Genomic DNA, 16,017 nt, shown 5'->3' with positions numbered 1-16,017 from the left:
GTTCGAGCCCCGGGGCCGGCGAGGGCCTTTCCGTGTGGAGTTTGCATGTTCTCCCCGTGTCCGCGTGGGTTTCCTCCGGGTGCTCTGGTTTCCCCCACAGTCCAAAGACATGCAGGTTAGGTTAACTGGTGACTCTAAATTGAGCGTAGGTGTGAATGTGAGTGTGAATGGTTGTCTGTGTCTATGTGTCAGCCCTGTGATGACCTGGCGACTTGTCCAGGGTGTACCCCGCCTTTCGCCTGTAGTCAGCTGGGATAGGCTCCAGCTTGCCTGCGACCCTGTAGAAGGATAAAGCGGCTAGAGATAATGAGATGAGATGAGAATTTTGGGCCACGTGGCTCTAAATTCTCCGCTATTTGCCTGCTTCACCATGACGCAATTCAAGATACTACGTCATGCATCACATGGAAAACGGGGTTTTCCCCGGTCACGCAAGGCATTGTGGGATACAAATTTGAAACCGGAGAGAACAATGGAGGTAGGCCTGTCGCGATATTTGATATACCGACTTACCGTACGGTAAATGAAAATGAACTTGGTAATTTTTTTTTTTTTACTGCGATTTTGCCATTTACACGCTGTACATCTACATAGGGAAGTCGCCAGAGTATTAGCTTGACCCATTGCCTGAATAAAACTCCGCGCCGTTTTCTGTCGTCTCACGCGGCTCTCTGTCAGAGGTGGGGCCTCCCAGCATGCAACAGTTATCCAGCCAGAGTATCCACTGAATGGGGAAAAGACAACACGTTGCTCCGTTGTACAGACCATAGGCGTAGAATTAGGTATGGGCGTGTCCCTACCAATATTTCTGATGGAAGAAGAAAAATTATTAAAAAAAAAAAAAATAAATAAAAAAAATAAAAATCACGCTCTGCGCGTGCTACACGAATGATTACTGTAGGTTTCCACTGGGCGAAACCATGCAAAATTCGCTCATGAATATTCGCTCTGGGGGCGTGGTCATGAAAACAGCAAGCAGTTTGGCTACCATGTCAATTAGCAAGTGCGGTTGCAGTGCAGTGAGCGGCTGCTAGCTATTAAGCTAGCAAACTGTCCTTGAGGAATGTAACATTAGATTAGCTCGTGAAATTAATCAGTTAACAACAGTTCGTATTCAGCGTGTAAAAACGACAACAAACGAATATGACTGTTTTCTAAGTTTGTGTGGCATGTAAATAACAATCCGACTTGATACCGACAACAACTGGAGTTCATTAAGGTCACATAGACATTATTAAATCATATCAGATTGTGCTAATGTTGGCTAATATTGCACCAAGTCTTGCTTGTGAAGTGCCTGCAAACTTTAGCAGCCCGCTAACCCTGAATTTGAAGTGCTTCAGTTAAGACCTGCAGAGCCCTGACCAAGTTCCTGTAACAATACATGTAAACAACAACAACCCAATGGTGATGTGGACATTAAAAGGTGTCCGGGCCACGAACAATCAATAAAACATTTTCACATAAGCATAAAACAGCCTCCGCCTTCTTGATCAGAAATGTTTGGTTACTCCCGCCTCTCTTTTGAAAATGTCACATACCGAGTACATACATACGCTGAACTGATTGGTTTTCGAGGGGGTTCATTGGAAAGCGGTGGCTAAAAACTTTTCCCTGTAGAACCCCGTCACTCCCTCCCCTCTCCGCTCAAGACGACAACAAAAGGGCAATAATATAACAACCAATCAGAATTCAGATACATTCTGTTGCCAAGTAAAATTGTAACCTTTCAACGTGTCAAAGTTCTCGAGCCCACGTCCTGTTTTACTGTTAGATCAGCTTAAAGTGCATATTCTGGACCAATTTCTTTTTTTTTTTATATGAAAGTATGTCCCTTTACACACTCATCCAGAAGGGTAATTTTGCACAAGGCCATCTGTCGACAGCATCCGAAGGGAGTCTGGAGCCAGATTCGTGACGTCACCTGCGGAAGCGCCAGCAGGCTGCGCGAGCTTGCACGGTTTCAGTGCACAGCCTGTGTAGACCAAGTTTAGCCGCTCGCGATTTTGCATTGAAATATGGAATCGTCACCTGAGCGCAATGTTACTAAACCTTTGGATGACGAATGTAATGAGATGTCAGAATTGGGGCTTCATCTGTTTGGATTTGATGATGATTCAAGTCGTGAAGACGACGGAGACAACACCGGGGATGTAAATAATACGGTTGTTCTCTCAAACAAACCAGCGCTGACAACGGATTCAGAAGGAGGCATCCCGCACGTGACGTCACGAAAATCAACGTTTGCCAGGAAATCCAAATTGCAAGTTTTTTCAGACGCGGACCAATTCGCCTCAAACGGCTTGATTTCAACTGAATTTTTCTGGTATTGCACAAAATGTGACAGATATTTGACCAAAGTTCAGGGTTTTTTCTAGAAAAATTTAGTATGAGGGCGCTCACCATAGCGAGGGAGCAAAGCGGGGGGGGGGGGGGGGGGGGGGGGTGATGGTGCCAGTTGTTCCCTCCTCTCCGCCGTGCGAAGCCTTTGAAAAATTGAGGCTACAATGGGACATTCTGAGGCTATCTGAGAGGGAAATTGTAACAAATTGTCTGTCAACATTGAAAAAGAAAAGTAATCTTCTGCCCCGGACAGTCTTTGGCTTTCTTCTGTTTCGTGCCGCGGGGTGACCTCTTTAAATGCCCAAGTGTCAACAAAAACAACTCGCGAACTACTTCTGTCAAAAACTCCCGCGCCGGTGGGTGAAAGGTCATTCAGTCTCGCTCTACAAGTCAGCTGACCTTGCATGTAACCCATGTCAAATCTCGCGAGAGCAGCCACGACAAGTAAACATGGCGCCTCAGTCTAGAAAACGCCAATTCGGATTGTTTTTGCACCGTCTGGCGGTGTATCTACTATGATTGGAATATTTTTGGAGTAATTATAACGTATTTGATGATCAGACACATTGTCACGTGGTGTTGCTGGGATGTTTTCACGGAGAAAAGATCGTTTTGAGAGACTGCATGTTGTGCAGTAGCATATAAGTGCATGGCCCAAGTGTGACTTGGGGTTCAATCGGCATTTCGGTAAGAGGGCGCAGCGCCCCTGTTCCCTGGTTTAGACGAAAGCCTGAAAGTTTAATATAAAATAGGAGAATTACATTGATCTTGCTCCTGAATTTACCCGATATGCACCTTGTCAGGACTTTGACTTGGCCATTCCAAAACATTCTTCTTCTTTAACCATTCTTTGGTAGAACGACTTGTGTGCTTAGGGTCGTTGTCTTGCTGCATGACCCACCTTCGCTTGAGATTTAGTTCATGGACAGATGTCCTGACATTTTCCTTTCGAATTCGCTGGTATAATTCAGAATTCATTGTTCCATCAATGATGGCAAGCCGTCCTGGCCCAGATGCAGCAAAACAGGCCCAAACCATGATACTACCACCACCATGTTTCACAGATGGGATAAGGTTCTTATGCTGGAATGCAGTGTTTTCCTTTCTCCAAACATAACGCTTCTCATTTAAACCCAAAAGTTCTATTTTGGCCTCATCCGTCCACAAAACCTTTTTCCAATAGCCTTCTGGCTTGTCCACGTGAGCTTTAGCAAACAAGCAGCAATGTTCTTTTTGGAGAGCAGTGGCTTTCTCCTTGCAACCCTGCCATGCACACCACTGATCTTGCGCCTGAATTTACCTGTGATATGCACTTTAAACTAGCATTCTAAACTAGTTAGAGATCCCATAGAAGAGAGCCGACTCCCCCCGCCAGCCTCATGGAACGCAGTGTTTAAGGCTCCGGATGTGTTTTACTTCCATTTATGAGGGAAAGGAACATACACCTTCCCGACAGTCAATGCGTTATTCGCTTGTAAAACGCATTTGCAAATTGGTCGAACGAGTTAATCACATGCAAGATTTGCAATTAATCAAATGAATTGCATATTATTCATAAATTACTCCAGTTCTGAACTTCAAATTTTAAAAAATTTGGATTTTGGAGAGATGATGGTGGAACACAACGGAGCAAAAATTGTGACCCTCTAATGTTGACCTGAAGTTGGCGCCGGGTTTATGTTAATGCCAAACCTACGCCCTTGCCTACATGCTACCTCGTTCTAATTGTTACTTTGCACTTTTTGTTTATCTCATCTCATTATCTGTAGCCGCTTTATCCTGTTCTACAGGGTCGCAGGCAAGCTGGAGCCTATCCCAGCTGACTATGGGTGAAAGGCGGGGTACACCCTGGACAAGTCGCCAGGTCATCACAGGGCTGACACATAGACACAGACAACCATTCACACTCACATTCACACCTACGCTCAATTTAGAGTCACCAGTTAACCTAACCTGCATGTCTTTGGACTGTGGGGGAAACCCATGCGGACGCAGGGAGAACACGCAAACTCCACACAGAAAGGCCCTCGCCGGCCACGGGGCTCGAACCCGGACCTTCTCGCTGTGAGGCGACAGCGCTAACCACTACACCACCGTGCCGCCCTTTTTGTTTATCTGGGTACTAATCTTTGAGAAACTGGATTGGCAGAATGTTGCCTGTGAAGAAAAGAACGTCTCTTTATTACCCTGCGCCAAGTTAATATTTACTTAAGTGCAATTTTTAAGAGCCGTAGATTGTATATTTTATTTATTGGTTTTGTTGTGAGGGGTTTTGTTTTATTTCTTTAGGTTATTTATGTTCCACTGTTGAATTGAATAAAGTTGACTTAAAAAGTTCTTTGAAAGGGTGCATTTACATGATCGTTATTGTTTTACGAGTGGCGTAAAATTGTCTTCAAAAGACGTCAACAATAATATCGTTGATCGCAATCATTTCTGAGACGATATATCGTCCAACAAAATTTGTCATCATGACAGGCCTAAACGGAGGATGCGAATGAAACGTGAAAGACCGAGGACAGTAACGGAAAGCGAGAAGAAAAAGACGTTATGTTATATATGAAGGAAAGGAAACGCAAGACCAAACTAATAAATATCGGCGCTCAGCGAGCACCTCGGTGTGATCAGCTGTTCGTTTAGTGACAGAATGATGGAACGGTCAGTGCACGGTCAAAGGTAAACCTGTAGATGGCAGTAATGCAACGCTGTGGAAGCCAGCTGCCGTAAAACCCAAAAGAAGAAGGTAAACCTGCGCATGCACACACGGACTTCCTCTGTCTGCTTGACTGCACGAAGCGAGTGATTTCATGCACATTATTTGCTCAGGAATCGCCTCAAATTAAATAACTTCCCGGCCACGGAATGGCCTGATATTTTGTGAGCTGTTACAGAAATAAACATACATCACAATGACCAAATTTCAGAGGGAACTAAATTTCACTGATTTTATAAAATCGAAAGGCCGTCTAGCTTTAAATTAGGATTCTATATTAGGCCACGTTGATTCGATTATATGGATGACATCCGCGCGCATCAATTTTCGTCCGTTTCCCAAAAAAAAAAAAAAGTTTTCGACCAGAGCAAAATGTATGTCGTAAAGCGATACTAATGTCGTAAAATGCCTCTTTTTCTATCGTAAAACGTACTGATTTTGTCGTAAACTTACTCTGAGCACATGCGCACCGCTCACATTCCAAGAAATATGGCGTCGAATTCAACTGCGGGTGAGCGTCCTCCGAATTTATATGTCAGCATTAAAGTAACAAGGAAGAGTGATGGCCGAAGGCACCAGCAGCATTGAGGCCAATCCTCCCGTTGGTTTGCTGGCAATGTGGGGAGGAAGAGACGCTGCCCATCCCCGTAGAGAAGATGGACCAATTCCAGACCATCCATCCGGTGTGTCAGGTGGGTTTTAAGTCTTTACTTACTTGCTTGCATACATTGTACTCTTGTCTGAAATAGTGTGTAACCATAGAAGTGGATTACTTTGTTGATTAAGGTTGATATCCAGGTAGTAATGTACATACATGATCAATCTTTTCAACTGGACAAACCGGTCCAAAATTGGAGCTAAATAGACTCCGATATCTGCACTGACATCCATTTTTTGCACAAGTCAATCAATAAATGATTTCCTCCCATCATGCAATTTTTCTGTAGGTGTGCAAATCTGCAGGGGTAGGGGAAAGAACAAGGGGAAGAAAGAAGATGAAAAGGAGAACGATGACAACTAAGGTGGGTCTATTTTATAGATTTTAGATACCAAGTATTAAATTGAAAAGCGTCATGCTGCTTGCAACATTCCATCTGCAATATCAAGCATTCATTCCCTGCCATTCACATTTATGCCCAGAAACCTTTTACACTAACTACTGGGAAACTAAAAATAACAATATCTAATTGCTGCCTTTCATACTGTGTTTCTTTCGGCACCTGAAGGATGTCAAGGAAAAGAAGATGCCAGAAGGGAAGCAGGGCTTGAATTACCCTTGCTTGCACCACTTTGTGCCACCAGGAGATGTGAAATAACAAAAATAAAGAAGTTCTTGTTTGGTATACCATACTCTGTGTGTCTAGTCATTTGTTCAACCTTTCTGACCACTTATTGAGGTATTTCACCCACGTGACCAAGTAACGTGATGCAGCCATTTTGGACGGCACGCTTAAGTCCTTCAGTGCAAGGCGGTATGAGATGGTGGAGACCTTTGCACATTTTAACAAGAAAGTAAGCTGTGATTCGTGTTAAACTGGATCTGTCTTTTATCGCAAACACTGTACCCAGCCTTGGTATGGAGCCCTGTTTATTTATTTGTGTGTCCCGTTTCTTTCTAGCCTCTGTTATTGCGTTTTATGTCTGATGTCTGCTACATGCAACCCTAGACAAATTAACACTGCCTTGTTTCACTGCTCAGATGGATTAACAAACACTGACCCATTTACTTTTTGCTATATATTTTATCAAAATTGCATTAACTGATAAACTAACCTGAAATGAAATGATCACTGCAAAGTCTGGAGTACTCTGTTGGCTTCCAATCCTGTCTCTTCACAGCTGCAATCCCTCTTGTTTGGGTCAGTAGTAAACCGGTAGTGATGTGTCGGTCGCGAACGATCCGGCTCTTTGAAGTGAACGACGGGAGCCGGCTCTTCGGTGGGAGCCGAGTTTGGGAGCCGAAAGAGCCGGCTCCTTATAGTAAGAAGAGCCAAAAGAGCCGAAATTCCCATCACTAGAAACCGGTAAAAGGAGCGTCCTGCACGCTGTCCCTGTCTGTTGTGGCAGCCCACAGCACAACAAGCAAACACCATGGTTATTTATAGAGTGCTTACTGACAAATTAATCTATTCTAGGTGTCTGTAACACGGTTTTTTTTCAAGCCGGTTCTCCCTCTCTGTCTGCAGCGTTAGTATGTAGCTTGACGTTCAAAATGGCGGACACCGGGGCGTCACGTGACCCTGTGACGTCAGGTCAAATACCTTAATTCCCCTTTTCCACCAAAGCAGTTCCAGGGCCGGTGCTGGTTCACAACTCGTTCAACTTGCGAGCCAGCTGAGAACCAGTTTGCTTTTCCATAGCTCGCGGTGCTAAGCGGAGCCACGTCATTACATTGCTGTATACGTCAGTTACGTCGCTGCGTTTGTATAAACCTTGGCGCGAACATCGTAGTAACAACAACAACGGATGACTTCGCGTTTATACAGCTGCTGCTTCTCGTCACTTAAAAATGGCGATCTTTCGCGGTCTTGTGATTGTTGTTGGTCTTAACAACTCCGCCCCCCGCTGACGTAAGCGGTTCTTTCCTCTGGCCCAGCAGAGAGTTGGTGCTAGCCTGGAACCGGTTTTTCTGGCCCAGAGCCAGTTCTTTGTCAGTGGAAACAGAAAACCCGGTTCCAAACTAAGCACTGGCCCCGAACCAGCCCTGGAACTGCTTTGGTGGAAAAGAGGCATTATAGATCTCATAATGAAGAATTTTTTTTTTTTGACCAAACTTTCCCCCTCCCCACACGCTCGCATCAGTTTTGGGGTTCCCAGAAGATGTCATCCATATAATCGAATCAACATGGCCTTACCAAAAAAAAAAAAAAAAGCCAAATTTATTTTTCCTATCCTTTCTCAATTAAAAAAAAAATTATTTTCTTAAGAACCAACAATAATTTACCCATACTTATAAGATTTTAAGTAAAATAAATAGCCTTTTAATGAAAATATCCCCTATTAAAAACCAAGTTAACAAATACACCTTTTCTTACTAAACCTATGACCATTTGTCCAACCTCCATTTGCTTCTCTTTTCTTATTAAATCCATTCTCCAGCACTGTGCTCGGAGTCAATCACGGCTAGAAACACAGGGTACCAACCTTGATTCTGCCCTCATGATGAGCTGACCCGAGGGAGGTGGAGACCTTCATGAGCGTCCCGGCTGACAGGTAGATCTTAAAATGTCTGAAAAGGTGAGTCTCGAGTCCGTTCAGAAAGCGCTGCACCTCGTCGATGTGGATCCTGTCGTCTGCACCGTCCTCGGTGTGAATGCTGCTCCACAGTGCCCAGGCGTCCTGCGGGTTCACCGTGTACATGATGTCCAGCGCGGGCTGCGTGGGCATGGTCCAGGTGAGCTTCAGGAACCTGATATTGCTGCTGGAGTGGGAGTTGGTCCACAGAGCAGCCAGCCAGTTCAGAGTGGACGAGTTCAGCAACAGAGAGCCAAAATTACAATCAAAGGTGCGTTCGAACCACAGCTTGACCAGAGCCGTGAGGGATCCGGGGCCACTGCTGCAGAAAAGAGGAAGACTGACAAAGTCAGGGGGCAGTGACCTCAGGTACTCGCCGTCTCCGTTCACGCACGTCAACCAGCCGTGCCACACCGGTTTCAGAGCGCCTGTCCCAAACCTCGGCCTGGAGTGTATCTGAAAAATTATTTGAGGAGGAGGAGGAGGAGGAAAGAGAAAAAAAAAAATTAGCAGTCAAATTTAAATCCTTCTATACGGACTCAAGCAAAATCTGATTTTCCTGAAACTGTCAAGCCACATTTGTAAAGGAACCAAAAAGATACCTGACCATAGGGTTGGTTCAGTACGTTACAGTACCTGGCATGGTCAAATAGTAATAGTTCTAACAGTGTTTTCCCCAGAAAAAAAATTAAAGCCCTAAATTCCGGCATGATAATACACAGACAATTGAGCGCCAAAGGCGCGAAGCGAAACTGGGGGGGTCCGGGGGCATGCTCCCCCAGAAAAGTTTTTGAAAATAGATGCTCTGAGGTGCATTTTCAGGGTCTCAGAGGTTTTAGATACATGAATAGGATAGAGTTTACCAGTGTTTCAATGATTTCTGACCCAAATAGTATTAATGTACAGTGCTGAGCGTAAATGAGTGCACCCCCTTTGAAAAGTAACATTTTAAACAATATCTCATTGAACACAAACAATTTCCAAAATGTTGACAAGACAAAGTTTAATAGAACATCTGTTTAACTTATAACGTGAAAGTAAGGTTAATAATATAACTTAGATTACACATTTTTCAGTTTTACTCAAATTAGGGTGGTGCAAAAATGAGTACACCCCACAACAAAAACTACTATATCTAGTACTTTGTATGGCCTCCATGATTTTTAATGACAGCACCAAGTCTTCTAGGCATGGAATGAACAAGTTGGCGACATTTTGCAACATCAATCTTTTTCCATTCTTCAACAATGACCTCTTTTAGTGACTGGATGCTGGATGCAGAGTGATGCTCAACTTGTCTCTTCAGAATTCCCCAAAGAAAAAATTCTTTACACCACAAAGGTGAAGGCTACGAGAAGATCAGCAAAGCTTTACTTATCAGTCAGAATACTGCAGCAAAAGTGGTACAAAAATTTAAGAAAGCTGGAACTGCAACCATCTCACAGAGACGTCCAGGTCGTCCACGGAAGTTAACACCTCGACAGGAGCGTCTTAGATGAGAAGGGTTGAAGAAAATCGGCATGCAAGTTCACTGCAGTTATCTAAAGAAGTAGAAAGCCAAACTGGGGTGACTATTTCCCGTGACACAATACGGCGTACACTGCAGAGGAATGGCATGCATGGATGCTGTCCACGAAAGAAGCCTCTCCTAAAGCCCAGGCACAAAAAAGCCCACCTAGAGTTTGCCAGGGCCCATGCTGACAAAGATGAAGACTACTGGGACTCTATACTCTGGAGTGATGAGACCAAGATAAATGTTTTTGGAACTGATGGCTTCAAAACTGTATGGCGTCGCAAAGGTGAGGAATACAAAGAAAACTGCATGGTGCCTGCAGTGAAACATGGTGGTGGCAGTGTCCTTATGTGGGGCTGCATGAGTGCTGCTGGTGTCGGGGAGCTGCATTTCATTGATGGCATCATGAATTCACAGACGTATTGCTCTATAGAGGATGTGCAGTCACGTGACCCGTCCATGTGTACTCCGCCATATTGGACGGCTTCAGGATTGTTTACCTTGCGCGAGTGTAATGGATCCAGGGAGTAATCCCCAAGAAAATTTGGAAAATACCCCATCTACATCACGCGATTACTTGTCTAAGTTTGCTCAGCATCTTGAAGGTGACGTGAGGCAGCGTTACGTTAGAAAAAAAAAAAAAAAAGTGTTCCAGGTTGGGGATCGCAGATCCGTACAACTTGCCGCAATTCTTATTCAGGGAAATTCGGAGCTGCGGTGCCGGCAATTTGCCCGATCTGGCCTACCACGACATTTACAATTTTCTTGTTAATCGTGAATCGTGTTACACTGGCAAAGCCCTCAAAGCTTACAAGAGCCTGGAAGCTTATAAATATTTTGTTGTGGGATGGGCATCCCAACTATACCTCTGGAAGGTTCCGAAGAAGAATGTCTACTTGATAACCTCACGGGTAAGTGGCATTAAGACGTTTATCATAAAGAGACTATGCAGGATGTTTTATCGTAAGAATGTTCGAAATCTAAACTCAGTTCCAGATAATGACAGGGTTGTAAATATGTATGTTTTTGTCTGAAAAAAAATATCACAAATCACCGACTATGCAGTTATCATTCAATCCGAAAATCAACTTAACAGATGTACTAGGAGTATTGAATTAGATTACACCTACCTGATATGAAGTGTTCACTACAAATTCGGCTGGTAGAACTGGGGTACCAGTTTTCTCTTCGCACAGCGGACACCCATTTTGCGCATCTCTCCTCGTCTGCGGGGAATCTATAAAATGACAGGCCCTCCTTTTGGCCCTGTCTATTGGTACAACCAAATGCTGAACAAGATATAACCAACCATTTTCGAAAGATCTACTCCCACACACTTGATAATTAGAACGGGTTCGTCTAAGTTCTATGCGCCGCCTTGCCGTCCAAGATGGCAGATAAACAAATCACGTGACGTCACGTGCACGCTCTCTATACTGAAAGAGAAGATGCTACCATCACTCCATGTCCTTGGTCTTCGTGCACTTTTCCAACATGACTAAACACACATCTAAGGCCACTGTTGGATTTCTGAAGAAGAACAGGGTGAAAGTGATTCAGTGGCCGAGTACGTCTCCTGATCTGAACCCAATCGAACACCTATGGGGAATTCTGAAGAGACAAGTTGAGCATCGCTCTCCATCCAGCATCCAGTCACTAAAAGAGGTCATTGTTGAAGAATGGAAAAAGATTGGTGTTGCAAAATGTCGCCAACTTGTTCATTCCATGCCTAGAAGACTTGGTGCTGTCATTAAAAATCATGGCGGCCATACAAAGTACTAGATGTAGTAGTTTTTGTTGTGGGGTGTACTCATTTTTGCACCACCCTAATTTGAGTAAAACTGAAAAATGCATAATCTAAGTTATATTATTAACCTTACTTTCACGTTATAAGTTAAACAGATGTTCTATTAAACTTTGTCTTGTCAACATTTCGGAAATTGTTTGTGTTCATTGAGATATTGTTTAAAATGTTACTTTTCAAACGGGGTGCACTCATTTACGCTCAGCGCTGTATACACACTTGAAATTTCACCTTAAAGTTCAACATGCAAGTTAAACTGTTTTGTTCTAGATTACTGAGGTATACGACAGATTGAAAATCTACGGGAATTCCTTAATTACCTATGATCAAGTAGTGTTGAAACAAAAATGTGCATGAAACTATGACCAGCGGTTTGCTCCATCTTCTGCAATCCAGTGAAGAGAATCGATCATCATGACCTCCTGTTGATCACAAAGGGATCTGAACCCAAGACCTGCCAACTTAAAATAAGTTGCTGTATTACTATAACTAATGATTTAGAATGTTCCTGATGCAATTACCGTAATATATGTACACTACCGTTCAAAAGTTTGGGGTCACTTTGAAATGTCCTTATTTTTGAAAGAAAAGCACTGTTCTTTTCAATGACTTTAAACTAATCAGAAATGCACTCTATACATTGCTAATGTGCTAAATGACTATTCTAGCTGCTGGTTTTTGGTGCAATATCTCCATAGGTGTATAGAGGCCCATTTCCAGCAACTCTCACTCCAGTGTTCTAATGGTACAATGTGTTTGCTCATTGCCTCAGAAGGCTAATGGATGATTAGAAAACCCTTGTACAATCATGTTAGCACAGCTGAAAACAGTTGAGCTCTTTAGAGAAGCTATAAAACTGACCTTCCTTTGAGCAGATTGAGTTTCTGGAGCATCACATTTGTGGGGTCGATTAAATGCTCAAAATGGCCAGAAAAATGTCTTGACTATATTTTCTATTCATTTTACAACTTATGGTGGGAAATAAAAGTGTGACTTTTCATGGAAAACAAAATTGTCTGGGTGACCCCAAACTTTTGAACAGTAGTGTATAACGAAGGTACACTGAAAAGAAAAGTAAGGCAACCGCATATTATAAAGTTTAAATTTTGGCACTTTATTAAATGGACTAGATTAAGATTAAAACACATTTAAAAGAAAACTTCATTCATACATTTAAGTTTGCAGAAAGATGATGGATTTATAAACACATTCATGAAGAGAATTTGTTAATCAGTGTCAAATGTAGCATAATTTCGAATAATAATAATAACGATAAGCGTGTTTGGCAGTGTGACGTCACTGTGAGCCTTTAACCAAAGAATCATCCGGAACCTTCTTTTGTTAAATGGATCCCAGTGACATCACACTGCCAAAAATGCTGATGGTTATTATTTGAAATGATGCTATATTTGACACATTTGGACAACTTCACTTCGTGAGAGTGTTTATAAGTACATAATCTTTCTGCAAACCCAAACTAATGAATTAAAAGTTTTCTACTCCTTTAAAGCAGATTAATTCTCCTCGGCTTTTGCTCGGCCCAATGTTGGGCAGCGCTCTCACAGTCCATCTCGCGGTTATCCATGCTGATGTGGATCAAATTGTCCAGCGAGTCTTCTCCTCGCTTATTAAAATCAGTCGGCTTTGTCCGTCTGGTGGGGGACAACATGGGCAGCCAATGAGATCGCTTATAACGAATCAGAAAATTCCGGGATGTCTGACGTTTTCTTTCGATGTTTTTATTGGACGGTTTGAACACGTGATCTTGACACAGCTAACAGATTAGTTTTTTACATCATACCACGCGGACATATTACTTTGACAGAATCAACACAAACACTGGAAAAAAAGAGAGCGTGTTTAACACAAATATCAATCAGTATGTAAATGGATCTGTTATTTGCTCTGCTATGTATCTAGTTACTTGTGGGTAGGGAATTTAATGCATCGGTATAAATCTAAGCGTACCGGCAGGCAGAGCAAGCGTATCGGGCCCGATACGCTAAAACGCTTTGGGGAAAACCATGGTACTAGTTCGGTTCCAACACAATACTATATATAAAAATATGCATACGAACTGATGAAGTTAATAAAACGTCAAAAGTGGTATTGCTTAAATCACTGCAATAAATGAGTGAAAAACACAAAAACGATTTATTAATCTCTCAAAGATCTGACTAAGGTCATTTCTATCCCCTCGTTATTCTTTCATTCATGGATTAGACTGCTAAGTAGGCTAAGGCTGCGTTCACACTTGTACCTTTTACAACAATCTGTCCAGAAGACAGTTTTAGCGCCGTATCAGAAATAATCTCGGTCCGTACTCACACGCCTGAAAAAGCACATCACATGACCGTTCATGTACACTGGGTACGCATGTGCCTGTAAAAAAACCACTTGACGCTGTTCATTTTCTTCTGAGAAGTGATCACATGATAGGAACGTGACAAACCAGGGAAGGATACGTCGTGACTGATGAGACCCGATCAGGAAGTCAATGTGTCTCCATTTTCGCCCATCTATATTAAAACGCTACTCTGGATTCCGTTTTCGGGGCTCGAAAACTCCGGAGTAGCGTGGACACCAAGCGATGCGTTTTAAAACTAAACTGTATTCACGTGGACGTAGCCGAAGAAGACAAACGTTGGTCCTGGATGCCGGTTAGCGCCGTGTAACGTTAGTTCAGCTCAACTTAACACTACACGGTTAGCTCGATTCAGGACGGGGAAATATTATGAACAAGCACACGGACACAGTTCAGTACCCGTCATTTCAGCAACCTTATTTTCAATTTATTTGCATGATCATCATGTGCAGCTTCCATTCCTGGAGTTCTTTGGACAAATTGGGATGTCTATATCAAATGTTTCATCAGATTAGACACATTTCTTCCTCCTGCCACACATGACCTGAGGCACTGTTTGGACATGGGTGTAGAAGGGGACTTGACCTCTCCACTGTCACTTGCCATAAAATCAAAATCTCGCCATCTCTCGCTCAGAAAGCCTCGTTTCTCGACAAGTTTCAGCAATCTAAGGCCACTAGGTTGTTCAGCAGTTGCTGAATCCATAGCGTCTTCTAGCGTTGTAGTGAAGACCGCCTAAACCGAGATCAAGGCTTTGAGACCGAGTCAAGACCAAGGCTTTGAGGGGTTGAGATCGAGTCAAGACCAAGGCTTTGAGGGGTTGAGATCGAGTCAAGACCAAGGTAGGGCGAGAAAGTGAGAGAGAACGGATGATGGCCTTTAACAGGAAGAAAAATTTCAAATTCACAACAGGCCAGGTTGCATTTGAAGCAGGAAGTTTTACATCCAGGTCACAGTAATGATGTCAACAAATAAATCAGACAATTTAGGAAAAAAAAAAAAAAAAAAAAAACCTGCCGCCCTCCATGTCCGAGGCCAAATAAAAACGTGGTCGATTCCAAGACCTTCAAAAAGTGGTCTTGAGTCCTACAACACGAGTGTCTTTCCTAGACTTAGCTGTCTAACTGGAAGCAGTGTGGCAGGTCACTGGTCTGAGGGAGAGCCCTTCTACCAGACTTACATCACGCCCATGACTTAGCGGTAAAGGGCAAGCGAAAGAGTGAACTGTTAAAGGGGAACTGCAGTCATTTTTAAACTTGCTTTATTTCTTAATTAACGTGTTCTTCAATGACGTTTTGGGTTTTAGTAACCTTATATCGTGACTCGTATTGGCAACTAATTGCAATTAAACATTATCCTTATCGGCCTGTTCGGTTTTTCGCTGTGTTGAATTTAGTTCGTTTGGTCCACCGCAGGCGTCGCTCATCCGCACGATCTTCACCAGACTTGTGCGAGACTTCGAAACATCAAATGTCAGCGCCGCCATTTTGAAAACTGTTTTCCAAACCAAGTATTGCACAAAAACGAGTTGAAATGATTACCGCCTACTTTTTTCAAACTTTCCTGATTGCTATCAGAACAAACAAAGCATCCGGCTTGATTACATCAGCATTCGAAAGAGCGTCTTTTGACCATCCCTGTGTCCGAAATCGCTCCCTACTCACTATATAGTGAGGACGCCATTTTGTAGTTCTGTCCGAAACCTTAGTGAGGATTATTTACACCCTATACAGTATAGTGCACTTGAAGTATCCCACAATGCATCACAAAAAGTAGTGTATAACGACGGTCACTAACCAAAGCGATAGATCCCATCATGCATTGCGGTCGCGCTGAAAGAAAACAAATTAAAAGTCTCAGATTTGACAGAATAAAAGGCAGCGGCAAAGAAGAAAGTATTCAGCCTTGATTTTAAAAGAACTGAAAGACTTCGTATTGATTAATGTGGGAAATACGCTCAGTATAATACGGATTTATCACAAAAATACATGCGTGTTTATTATTTTGAAAACCCACCAGCCGACTGATCTGGCACGTTTTAATTG

The 16,017-nt window shown here is 43.0% G+C and overlaps 1 protein-coding gene across 1 annotated transcript in view; it reads right to left on the bottom strand.

Annotated features, from left to right (window-relative positions):
- Window positions 1-16,017, bottom strand: part of cenpl (centromere protein L) — a 35,980-nt gene that overhangs the window by 11,004 nt on the left and 8,959 nt on the right. Inside the window, exon 4 of the mRNA XM_060931267.1 lies at window positions 8,201-8,746. Within this exon, the coding sequence (XP_060787250.1) occupies window positions 8,201-8,746 (546 nt within the window). The remainder of the gene's footprint in view (window positions 1-8,200; window positions 8,747-16,017) is intronic.

The sequence above is a fragment of the Neoarius graeffei genome, chromosome 1 (genome assembly GCF_027579695.1).
Source record: "Neoarius graeffei isolate fNeoGra1 chromosome 1, fNeoGra1.pri, whole genome shotgun sequence".
NCBI lineage: Eukaryota > Metazoa > Chordata > Actinopteri > Siluriformes > Ariidae > Neoarius > Neoarius graeffei.
The sequence above is the reverse complement of the archived record's forward strand: the minus strand, read 5'-3'. Positions and strand labels throughout refer to the sequence as shown.